This window comes from Molothrus aeneus, chromosome 8 (genome assembly GCF_037042795.1).
Source record: "Molothrus aeneus isolate 106 chromosome 8, BPBGC_Maene_1.0, whole genome shotgun sequence".
NCBI classification, from domain to species: Eukaryota; Metazoa; Chordata; class Aves; order Passeriformes; family Icteridae; genus Molothrus; species Molothrus aeneus.
Genome location: NC_089653.1, coordinates 22,483,416 through 22,495,502, shown reverse-complemented (window position 1 = coordinate 22,495,502; position 12,087 = coordinate 22,483,416). Strand labels below are relative to the sequence as shown.

The 12,087-nt window shown below is 40.9% G+C and overlaps 1 protein-coding gene across 1 annotated transcript in view; it reads right to left on the bottom strand.

Annotated features, from left to right (window-relative positions):
- ARMH3 (armadillo like helical domain containing 3) overlaps window positions 1–12,087 on the bottom strand; it is a 123,300-nt gene that overhangs the window by 83,514 nt on the left and 27,699 nt on the right. Inside the window, exons 16-20 of the mRNA XM_066554915.1 lie at window positions 7,721–7,779; window positions 6,363–6,428; window positions 5,212–5,281; window positions 3,683–3,743; window positions 1,006–1,094 (exon numbers count right to left, since the gene is read on the bottom strand). Coding sequence (XP_066411012.1) covers window positions 1,006–1,094; window positions 3,683–3,743; window positions 5,212–5,281; window positions 6,363–6,428; window positions 7,721–7,779 — 345 coding nt within the window. The remainder of the gene's footprint in view (window positions 1–1,005; window positions 1,095–3,682; window positions 3,744–5,211; window positions 5,282–6,362; window positions 6,429–7,720; window positions 7,780–12,087) is intronic.

Below are 12,087 nucleotides of genomic sequence, written 5' to 3'. Positions count from 1 at the left end.
GTTGGTTCACTTCTCAGTACCTACATCTCAGCTGGGCAAGGCTACTGAAGGGAAGTACTCAGTGTCAATTGAGAAGAGCTTCACAAACCACTGATCACTGCCTCTTTCAAAAGCCATCCTCTCAAATTTCTGATGAGAGTTGCATTACACCAGGCAAGTCGCTGATCCTAGGTCTCAAGCACAGCTCCAGGAATACACAATTAGGGCCATGTTCCCTTGAATTTTCATAAAGCTCTTGTTTAAGCCACAACAGCAAGCGGATTAACAGTACTTTCCTGGCTGAGCTACTTCACTGGCTAGATAACAACTGAAGCACAAACCATATCCACCAAAGATGCCTGTTAGGTCTCATCATCCATTCTGCTACTCCCCTCCCCAGACCTCCCACACAATGACTGCTTCACATAAGAGTCCTACAAAGCTGTCCACTAGATTATGTCAGACTCCACAATACTTATTTATCCATCTTGGGATGCAAGCAGCATGAACCAGACTATCTACCATCAACTCAAAGGTCAGAGTTAAAAGCCTCTCTTGCCTCACACTGACATTTCAAGGCTGCTCTCTTTAGGAGCTGCATACGCTATTCAATGCATGAGCATCTCTTGCAGTAAAAGGAAAAGCAAGGTCCATCTCCCTTTACCCAAGAGCCTACCTCCTTTCTACTCACAAATACCTGAGAGAGAGATACTACTCCATAAAACATTACTCCATTTTCTCCAATCAGGTAGAGAGAGATTCAAGTAATGGAACAGAAAAACAAAGACATTTGGATACCATAGTGAGCATGGAAGACAAGGAAGTAAATTAGCTACCATTATGATAATGAACTGGCTTTCCAAAGGAGGTAATTTGCATGCAGCAAATAAGAAGCATCATAAAGATGCTTTAACAGAACTGCTGCTTGCTTTTCAACCCAGCAGCAATGGAACAAGCAGTCACGGCCACAAAACAACCATCACTGTGCGTTTTTCCTGTTTGACTGTCTCTGCAGAGGCCAAGTACCTGACCAGAGCTCCCTCCAAGTGTAATGAAGCCTCACTCTGCATTTCTTCTGGTAGCACAGCAGCTTGTGCACAATCTGAATGCACCGTCTGGAAAAGAGAGGGCAAAGGATTAATGACATTGTATCTTCCCACAATTCCACAGCAAGCCTGGAAATATCACTGAAATCAGCAGCAGAGAAATAGACAAATTCAAAGACTATCAGAGGATGATGGGAGTTGTGACTTTTGCCTCCTAAGGGGAATCAACACTCACAAAAGAAAGAATCTGACCAAATGAAAAAAGGGGCTTGTATGCCAGTTTACACACAATAGGATAGGACTGACCACAAATGCATGTTTGCTGTTTAATAAATACTTTTCACCTTGTGCTACCCTAACCTAAGGGCCTCAAACTCTACAGAACAAGTTACTTAACTTGCAGTGAGATACTGAAGCTACTGTAAAATTTGGACACAATGAAGCTTCTCTGTTTCTCTGGCCCCAGTGATGAGGCTAAGGGAAATGAGGGTGTCAGAAAAACTACAGGATTTTTAGTTTGACTGAGGTGTATGGTTTAATTACATTAAAAAATAAAAGAAATATATTTCTATCAAATTTTCCAGTCTCTGTAATTTAAGTATGAGCTGTGGAATGTTCATGCAATACACATGCAAGCTTTGGAATCCCCCAACATACAAGAAGTGCACTTCTCAAGTCTCCAAATCCTGTAGGTCTCTAAAGCATCTAATGTTCATCCAGACTCTTCGGTGCACAAACATTCTTCACAAATAAAGTCCAAACCAAAAATACAGTACAACGAGTAAATTCTCTAACACTATCATTATGGACAAGACAAAAAATATATACAAATTTGAACTTGTTAGGCCAAGCTATTTTTAGCTATCAACATGGAGAAAAAATAGAAGGAAGACTACAAAACAGAAACACCTCTTTCCCCCCAAATCCCTATTTCTCAAAAAAACATTATCTCATTAAAACCCACATCTTTCTGAAAAGACACTGATGAAAGACACTGCACATCAGATAAACATGGAGAAATTAAATTCTAAAAATTTGCATGGAATTTATTCAAAATGAGGTGAAAAGTTCAAGACAAGACTTTAAAACAAGGTTGTAGCAAAAAAATATGCAGAAGGTATGCATTATTCTTTTCAGACCCATAGATAATCCCAAAAATACAATAAGGCAAGAACTGAAACTAACTTGGAAGAAAGGTAACACTATTTATAATCACTGAGCATGACATTAAGTGCTGCATTTCAAATTGGATTCTCATAAATTCAACCAAGAAAAGGAAGCAAACCAGCTAGGATAGACAGCTGTCTTCAGATCAGGAACACAAACCCCTATGGGGAGAAATCTCCTGTTTCTGATGTTACTGGTACTGGACAATGCCCAGCACCTTCTCACCTCCGTATCTGCTTGGCTGTAAGTCAAGTTATGAAGTTATCTGTCCTGGTGGGGTGTCTCTGGTTTTTAAAAGTTTTGTGCTGAGGATTCATAATACAAATAATGGACAAAAAGTACTCTTAGTCTACGGAACCTGGAATTCTCTTTTAAATATTAATATGCCCAGCCTTGTGCAGCTTCATATTGTCACCTCTTAAATGTACTGCAGAGAAGTATGACACTACTTGTGCATTCAGAACACCTGCTTTGTCTGCAATAACTGTGTCTGCTATGGGATGGTTTCAGACAGGAGCAGAGTGAAAGGACTGCACAAACATGCCAAAATAAATGGATACAAATGTCCACTGATGGTTGCTACTGCTCATTATTTCTAATGTTATGGGGTTTCTAGATGTGATGCTACTGTTGAGTCCAAGCATCTCACACCTTTCTTGTGAAACTCCAGAGCATTACACCCATCTACAATTAGCTCTGCAATTGTCATTAAAAAAAAGAAATTCTCACAATCTCAGTTGAACTGCACAACCCTTGAAAAGGTGCTGTAATTGCAAGGTTATTTGGGCAAAACCAGAATATGCTGAAAAGTTACCTTAAGGGAAAACATCCTACGTGTCTTTATCTTTGCTCCAGAATATAGTGCTGTTCACATCCTGGGGAAATTCAGCACTGTACAAACAGTCAGAGCCAAGCCAACAAACTGTCTAAATCCTACTTCTGCCCTCCAGGCTAAAGCAGTACAAAGCATTGGAGAGGCTCCTGTGGGACACAGGGAGTGCTCATGAGCAGCTCTGTCCTCTGGTCCCCTTTTGCCCATTGCTGAGTTTTAGCCCTTGCTGCCTAGCAGCCATCTCAGGCTTAAACCTCCCTCCCTCCCTCCCTTCCTCTCCACACTGCCTTCCAGGCCTCGTGCCAGTCATCCCTGCTTTTTCAAAACTGTCTTTTCTGTTTCTAGACCAAGATTCATCTTCTGGGAAGTGGGGATTGCTGCAATGACTCTGTGTTATGAAACTTCTTTTAGACTGAAAAGCTCTTTGTGTTAGATCAAGTAGATTAGGGAAACAGTCTGAAATTGAATTGCTTTCAATTTTCTGGAACACAGAGGATTTTTGAAGAAGAAAAAGTTACTGGAAGAGTTCATGAAAAGCCATCCCACTCCCCACCAGCCACAAAGTGTTATTTCAGCCAGAAGATTGCTCTACGGGCAGGATTCTACCTAAATTCAAACTTCAAATGAAATCACAGTGAGTTACCCCACAGACACTTACACATAGAGATCCATAGGAAATTCTTTCATCATGTGTGTTACAATGAATTCCACCATCAAATCTGACAGAAAAGAAAATTATAAAGTAAGTATTGAGCTGGCTACTGTTAGCTTTTAGTAGACTACAAGGAAGTCAAACTGCCCCACCTACCTATCTCTACCAGACAATAGTCCTGCTTAGATGAAAGGGATTTCACTTTTTTGTTTGTTTGTTCTAAAGAACAGTAGACATTTGCCAGAACTAGAAAAGAACCTACTGGAAACTGAGGGTACATACTGTAATTTGCTTTGAGGCACTGCTTCCCCATATGGTTTCCCCCACTATTAGTCTAAATAAAGACTATATCATGACTTCTGATGTTTAGAATTGCTGTCATATTTCAAGCCCTGTCACTAATGACAAATTCCATTAAGAAGCACATTTTAGAAATTTATTCAGAAACAATGCACAACCTAGATGCTACTTAAAGAGACATTGTAAATAACACCTATTTTTCCTAAAACAAATTCTGAAGCAAGTAAAGCTAGTTTGATCTCAACACAGGCTAAGCTTGTGCTTAAGACTAATTCAGGGAAAAAAGAAAAAAGTAGAATGTATCTAATATTTAAGGGCTTCCAGTATGAAGATAAGAGGCAAAGAGTATAGAAATACAATTGAGAGAAGCTAACCAATGACAACTGAATATGTGTGGGGGTATGTTCAACCCAACTTCAGCACAAAATATTTATACCAAGCCACAATCATGAGCTGTAACCTCCTAGGGCAGTAAGAGCCCAGCAGTGTGACTCAACAGTAACTAGAAACAGTGCAGGTGAGGAGTGTATGGAATCTGAGAGCTCTAGAAAGATTATTCATGCAGCTGTTGTGTCTTAGCTTCAACAACCACATTTGAAAATGCTGAAGTCTAAGACTGCTCCTGTACCATCAGGCTCAGCAGCCATTCAGGGATCCAGGCTCCATCCATTTCTGAACTCACATGTGCTTTTGGCCTCCACAGTAACAAGAGTCACAACTTAATCATGTGCTGCATGAAAAGCTTTCAACTACGCCTCCATATCCAAAGGCAAAACCAATCCTAGCTACTAACATTCCTGTTGCTTTTTGGCTCAGAAAAGGCTCAATGCCCAGCAAACGCATTCACAATTATGATTTTGTGAACCATAGGTCTGCCATCACCATATCATCTATAAAGTACTTGTCGCTGCTGCCACACTCACCTAAACACTGAATTTATTAATCAACTGCCCTCCCTCTTACTAAAAACTCAGCTCAAATGGACCAAGCAGTGTCTGTAAAACTTTCTGTAAATGTATGTAGGATTTATTGCTACAAAGCTGCAATCTTGGATTTGTCTGCAAGGTAGCTATGTACAAAGATGGGCATGGATTGCTGAAAACATCTTTAGTATGTAACTGTCCTTCTTCTAAGTCCATCCACTGCTCCATTTAATCCTCAAATCTCATATTTCTATTGCCCAACAAGAGATGCTTCAGGAGCCACAAGCACCCAGGTGCTCTGACAACACTCACCGAGCACTGCACACACCAGCGGGCGGCAGGGCAGGTTCTTGTCTGCTGCTTTCTTCCGATGCCTCATTGGCTGCAAACACACAAAGATGAAAAGAAGTCAGCAGAAGCCTCAAGTGACAGTCTGTATTACTGTATTTTTCAAGCAAATAGTACAATCAGCACAGGCTTCCTTTTGTCTTTTTCTCCAAATGCCATCTTATACATACTAATCCTAAAGACCATGGCTGGAGCAAAATTGTGTCTGTTTTCCAGCATGCTGATACTGGGGATTTGTTTCTCTAGCTGTGTACCTGGAAGGCACTGTTCTACTGAGGGGAGGGACCCCGAGACAAAAAACAAATCACACAGAAATTCCTCCCCCTTGGTTAACATATTGATTTGTTTCTGACCCAGAAGTCTGATTGGCATTCTTAACAGTGTGTACAGTAGTCGGTGGCTTTGGTGTTCATTGAAACAGACCAGAAAGGCAAACTGGAGAGCAAATCTGTTGTTAAGGGCTAATGACTAGCATCCTTGCAGTGTGGTCTCCATAAAGTAAGATGTTTGTTTCTTTCTTGAACAGTGAGTGACTTTCAATTGCTGCTTCACTGTCAGATGAGGTGGAACTTTGTGCCAGTACCACAAAGACAGAATGCATCAAGTTAGGATAACTATTCAAGTTACTTGTAAGTGCAGAGCTTCATGAGCCAGGTAAGGACACTTCCATCACAGGAAAAAGCTCTGGAAAAAACACTTTCCTCCCTGAAGGTGAATTACTCCACCCAGAATAAGCCAAATAAGAGCACTCAGTGTAACTCCAGCTGGCTATTATGTATCACATGAGGGCTAATGATTGCTGGAGATTACGGCAGAACATTCTCTCTAGCACTGATTTCCTCAGAGACCTCCTAATACACAGCTCCTCACCAGCTAGACAGGCCTCTGAATTCATTGACAGGGCAAAGAGCTCTTTGTTCTTTGAAGAATGGAGACATTCTGAAAGCAACTTCAAAATCATTCTGCAGCTACTGCATTTCTGTCAGTATTTCCACATGCCTTAGCAGTGTAGGTTAGATGTCTGTGACACAATTTTCAACATATACTTTTCATACATACTCAAATCCTCTGTGTTTGCATTCTAAAGAGAAAACAATCTGGAGGAAAAGACTCACCATTCTGTGTAGGTTTACACGAAAATTCATGTTGTCATCATGAAGAAAAGCATTAGCATATTGATCCTATTGAAAAGGGGAAGAAAAGGGAGGAGATATGAAAAGCCCAACATCCTACATCTGCCTTTCAAATCACATGTGTTTCAGTGTCAAACTCCCAAGATACAACCACCAAGCATTTCTTCTTGTCCCACCCGTGTTTTCAGTCACACAAAAGTGAACCCCTCCTGATCCCAATTCCACTTTAGAAAAATAAATTGCTAACAAAACAAGCAGTAGTTCAGTCTTACTTTCTCCCCCTTTGCTCATTTAAACTCTGGACTGTACACACCATAATGTCACAAGTTTAACAAGTGCTCCAGGTATATAATATAAGAGGTGCGTCTCTAGCACCAGTTCTGTGACTGTGTGGATAAAGGTTTCTTCAGGTATTTTGATTCCAGAAGCTACTACAGTACTAGCAGATAGGTTTATGAGCTGGTCTACCCCTCAAGCAAATCTCATTCCAGCACCACCTCTAAATTAAAGAGACTTCTCCAGATAATGCACAGCCAGAAGAGCTAATAAATATACCCTCTCTTTAATATCAGAACCAAAGAATGTCCTTGTTATGCAGGAACAGAATTTCTTATCTTCTATTATCTATGCAGCCACCTGAAGAACAAGTGCCAAAACCATTAAATGTAGATGATTCGTTTTCAGGCTGCACCCTGAAGAAACATTATTACAGAATCCTTACAAGGGCTATCAACCTCACTGCTTTTTATTTTTTAAGGATGAAAGGTCTTTATTTGCAAGTAAGCAAAATGTAAATGCCACACAAACACAACCACCATTCAGGACATCAGTCAGCCATTAGAACATAGTCCCCATGTGACAGGGCCACATTCAGCCAGGACTGCTGACAGAACTCTGTGATGTTGCTTTCTCACCTTACTACCACATTTGCTACTTGTCTTGCTTGTAGGGACCTACAAACATGTGACTTACTTTCAGACTTGTATCCTTCTTTGGCAGAAGGGATATGGCACAGCCCGTGTTTGCCATGAACAGCTCAGAGCTGAAAGCCATTAGCACATTACTCATCTAAAAGCCACACCACAAGGTCACTCAAAAGCTTAGAGAGAAAAGGCTTAGGTTCACTCTTTTTTCTCCTCATCCCCAGAAGTTGGCTAACTCAAATAAGATGATCCAATTTTCAAGTTTCAAGTCAACTTTAACAGTACTGCACCAAGTAAGTGTCTGAGGACCTCACCACTCAGTACTACTGTGGATATTCAGCTCCTGGCCCACAGGAGGCAGGGGCATAGAGCCCTGTAACACACCATCAGCTGAGCAGCTTCACAGGAGAAACCTACCTCTGCTATGCATGTCAGGATGATGAGGCACAGCTTGCCACTGTGCAGCCGGTGCTCATCTGCAAAGGAGAGAAAACACATTCTCCATGAGTCACACAAGCCTAGCAAGGCTGAAGAGCAAGACAGCTGTTGCAGCAAAAGAAAAGCCCAGCTTGGAGATTCTTCACAGTCCTACTTCCTCCATGATAGCTAATAGTATTAAGCACTCACCCTCCAGCCTGGCCACTAAATCCCACCCACTTGTCACCAGTCTGCTCCAACAGCAAAGGTTCAGATTTGAACTTCCAACAGCATTGTAACAATCCATGGGCTTCTGTCACATTCAGTTTTACTTGCACAGATATTCTAAATACTGTCCTTCTGTCACAGCAGAGACACAGTGTTCCCTCTCTTAGACAAGGTGGAAAGCAAAACATCACCTTTGCTGTAGGTTATGAAACAAGCAGCAAAGCTTTCACAGAGGCACAGCACTGTGTAGCAAAACAACTGCTGACATTATGCTCTAAGTTCCAAGCTTTAACCCCAAAATTGAGAGACATGACCTACTTTGCTCTTTGCAAAACCATGAAAGAAGGGACTCTGCAAAGACTTAGCATTTTAAGCCAAGAGTTTCACCCTGATCATGTTCCACAACTTGTTATTCATCTCACAACTTCAAACAGCTTTTGCCTTGAATGACAGCTAGAGCAAAACAGAGGGGCTAAGGCAAAAGAATGCAATTTTTATTTGGATTATTTAAAACTCCTCTCAATTTTAACCTTGAATATAAAAAAAACCCAAGATACATATAGTCATGGAGTAACACGGGATAGAAGAAACCTCTGGTTCAATCCTTGCTCAAAGCAGGATCAGGTAAGATCATGTTGTAGAAGGTACTGTCAAATTAAGCACATTTAAAAACCTTCATTCTAAAAAATAACATGCCTGGACCACACACCCCCAAAACCCACAAAAATAAACCAACAAAAACCAACACACTCATAACTAAGTTCTGAGAAGGCTCCACATTGCACATTCCCAAGATTTCCAAAAGCTGCTCTAAAGCACAGGAGTACTAAACGTGCCATCGTAGACTTCTGCCTTAGACTCAAACTCCAAGGAGAGGAATATCTGAAACAGTCAGACACATTTTCATATAAAGCAGAAGACAGCACCAGCCAAATTCCTTCTTAGCAGGTGACTTTGACAAACACTTTGCTAGCTGGTGTGTATATGGTAATTATAAAAGCAGATAGAATGGGCTTAGCTAGCTGTTCTGTTTAGTTTGACACCTGTTTTGTTTGCTTTTCTATGCTGCTCAGGGACAGATATTTACTAACAAGATGTGCCCTGAAGTGTGCTGATTTCATCTTGCAGCACTAAGTAAGATGAAGAGGAATTTTGGAATGGAAGAGTTAAAAGCCTCTCCCATCTCCTTACCTCAGCTAAAACGTTTAAGTGTGAAGTTTTGTACTTCAGCAAGAAGGAGAAATGACCTAGAATAAAACTGATACACAGGAGCCTTGTTATTTTTATATTGTAAGGCCTCCCTGTATATTTCTGTAGGTGTTGCTACCACTTCTCTCTCTGGGGATCATGCTTTAAAGGCTCCTGTGCCACACCATGGACTCTGCCCTCTGCCAGTGTATTGTGAACATCAGACCATTTTCAGGAGCTGTGGGACAGCTATGCAAGCAGTTACTTGCACACACACTTCACACTTTCACAGAAACCTTCATTAAAGCAACAAAGCAGACCAATTTCTACAGGGAGGAATAGCACCACAAAACCTGTTTTGCAGATGGGAGAAAATGGCACAGAGGTTTTGTTTCTCCCAAGGCAGCTGCCTCTAGCTGACACAAGGGAGGATAACAAGAGAAGGATCTAGCAAACACAACCAATTAAATTGTGCTCTCTGGGATAGGACCAAAACAACTGTCTAGTCCTGGATGTGGAAGAAACCAGTTTCCCCTCCAAGTGTTCCCACCAGTCTCAAGACACAAGGAGCAAATGAGAATTATTCATTCTTCTTGCTATATTGGTGTCACATAGAAGCACAGAATCATTTAGGTTAGAACAGACCTTTAAGATCACGGAGTCCAAATGTTAATCCAGCACTGCAAACCTCCCAGTAAACCATGTCCCTAACTGCCACATCTACATGTCTTTTAAATATCTTCAGGGATTGTAACTCGAGTACTTCCCTGGGCAGTCTGTTCCATGATTGATCTTATACAAGAAAAAAAATAAGGCAGTGCTGCATCTATAATCAAAAGAGAAGGACAGGAACATACCCACTAGAATTAATAAGTATTAGTTTGGAAGGCACACTTTTTAAATGATCAATCAGTGGAGCTCACTGCCATGAACTACTGTAGTGGGAAGGAGGTCTATCAGCTACACAAATTTCAGACCTTATACAAGCTAGAACCAAAGTAAAGAAAGAAAGAAACATCAACTTTTGTCTCATAACACAATAAAATCGTCTCTCGCTGGCTTGTTTAGTAAGGAATCCCTTCTATCAGATTTCATTCTATCTGAAACTAATCCTGTGTGGCAGCTTCCAAGGCCCTGTGCAGACTTTCCATATTACAGTGGCTAATAAGGGCAGAAGTTAAATTGAAAAATATAAAATTGTTCCACAAGAGTCTTGGATCAGCAAGACAGACCCTGAGAAAAGCAAATGAGAATGAGCAAATTAGAGAGCTGGTAAGTCCTCCTCACATGTGTAATCTATTAAAATGACTGAGCCAAGACTGATGTGGTTTAGTTCAAAAGACGAAAGTAAGAGGAAACATGAAAGCAGTCTTCAAATATGTAAGGGATGACATATAGAAAAAAGAAATAATCCATTCTCAATATCTATTTTGGAGAAGATAACTAGTAATTAATTTAAATCACAGCAAAGAATTTAGGAAGCACACAAGGCTTTCTCACAGTAAGGACAGTTAAACACTGGAATGGATAGTCTGAAAATGGTGCTTCATTATCACAGTATCTTCATCCAACCTGTCAGCAAAACCTGAGAAAAGATACAGGTACACCTGCCTGGGTTCCAAGGAGTTATGGTTTAACCTCAGACAGCAACTAAGTACCAGGCTGCTGCTCAATCACTCACAATGCTTCTCCTCTCCCCACAGAGGGGAGAAGAATTGGAAATAAAAGGTAAATCATGTGGGTTGAGATAAGAACAATTTAATAACTGAAACCTCATCATCATAATCCTGATCATCATAATAATCATCAGCAGAGTGAGAGAGGGTAACACAACCAAAGAGAAACAAGTGATGCACAATACAGTTCATGATACAATTTCTCACTGCCTGCTGCCCATCCCATCTCCAAACAACAATCATCCCCTTCTGGGTAATTCTTGCCGTTTATATACGGGGCATGACATTCTGTGGTGTGGAATATCCCTCTGGCCAGTTCAGGTCACCTATCCTGGCCCTGCTTCCTCCCTGCTTTTTGTGCACCTCCCCACTGACAAAGCACTGAAAAGTCCTTGACACAGGATTAGCACTACTTAGCCAGAGCCAAAATATCAGTGTGTTATCAATATCATTCTCATCCTGAATCCACAACCACAACACTGTACCAGATACTAAGAAGAAAATTAACTCTGTCCCAGCCAAAACCAGATAGGGGTGCATGAAGTTCCTTTCAGTCCTAATTTCAATTATTACTTTTTCTTCAACTAGCTTACTTACTGAACAAGTGCCAGATAGCCAAACACAATTTCACTGCAAGCTAGATAAAAAGAAACTGCCTGCTCTCTTATTCAATGCTAAGCATTCATGAAATTCAGTAATTGATGTATCATAGCTCTGCAGATATCTTCATATTTCTATTGTTATATCTAACTTAACAACAAAAGTCAGTAACAGCCTGAAATACGGCACAAAGATCACTTGTTATGTTCACACTGTGGTCCTGCCCTTATAACCACTGGGCAAAACAGCACCCTTGGGTACCCTGAGCAGGAGATTAAGCAATACTTCAGCTCCAGCAAGCTGAAATTAACCCCCACAGAACTACAGGAGCAACAAAAAGCACAACACAGACAGATACTTTCTCAAGCAAATTACTGCCAGTGCAGTCTAAGTTGCTGCTGCCCTATTTATAATAACAGAACAACCTGTTTAACCAAAGGACAAAGGCAATATTTCCTTCTAATGCTGAGCTTTGCCCTCTGTGTCAGTTTCTAAGTGTTCTTAGAAATACAGCTCTGGTGTCAGACTTGCCCTCTCTGACAGATAGTTGTGAATCAGATATACTCACACCTTTGGCACATAGACAGGCTTGGTTATTAGGTATTATCTTTTATTATTACATTCGTTCCATACCTGACATCTCTCCTGCCAGTATTAGGTCTCTCCTACTTTCAT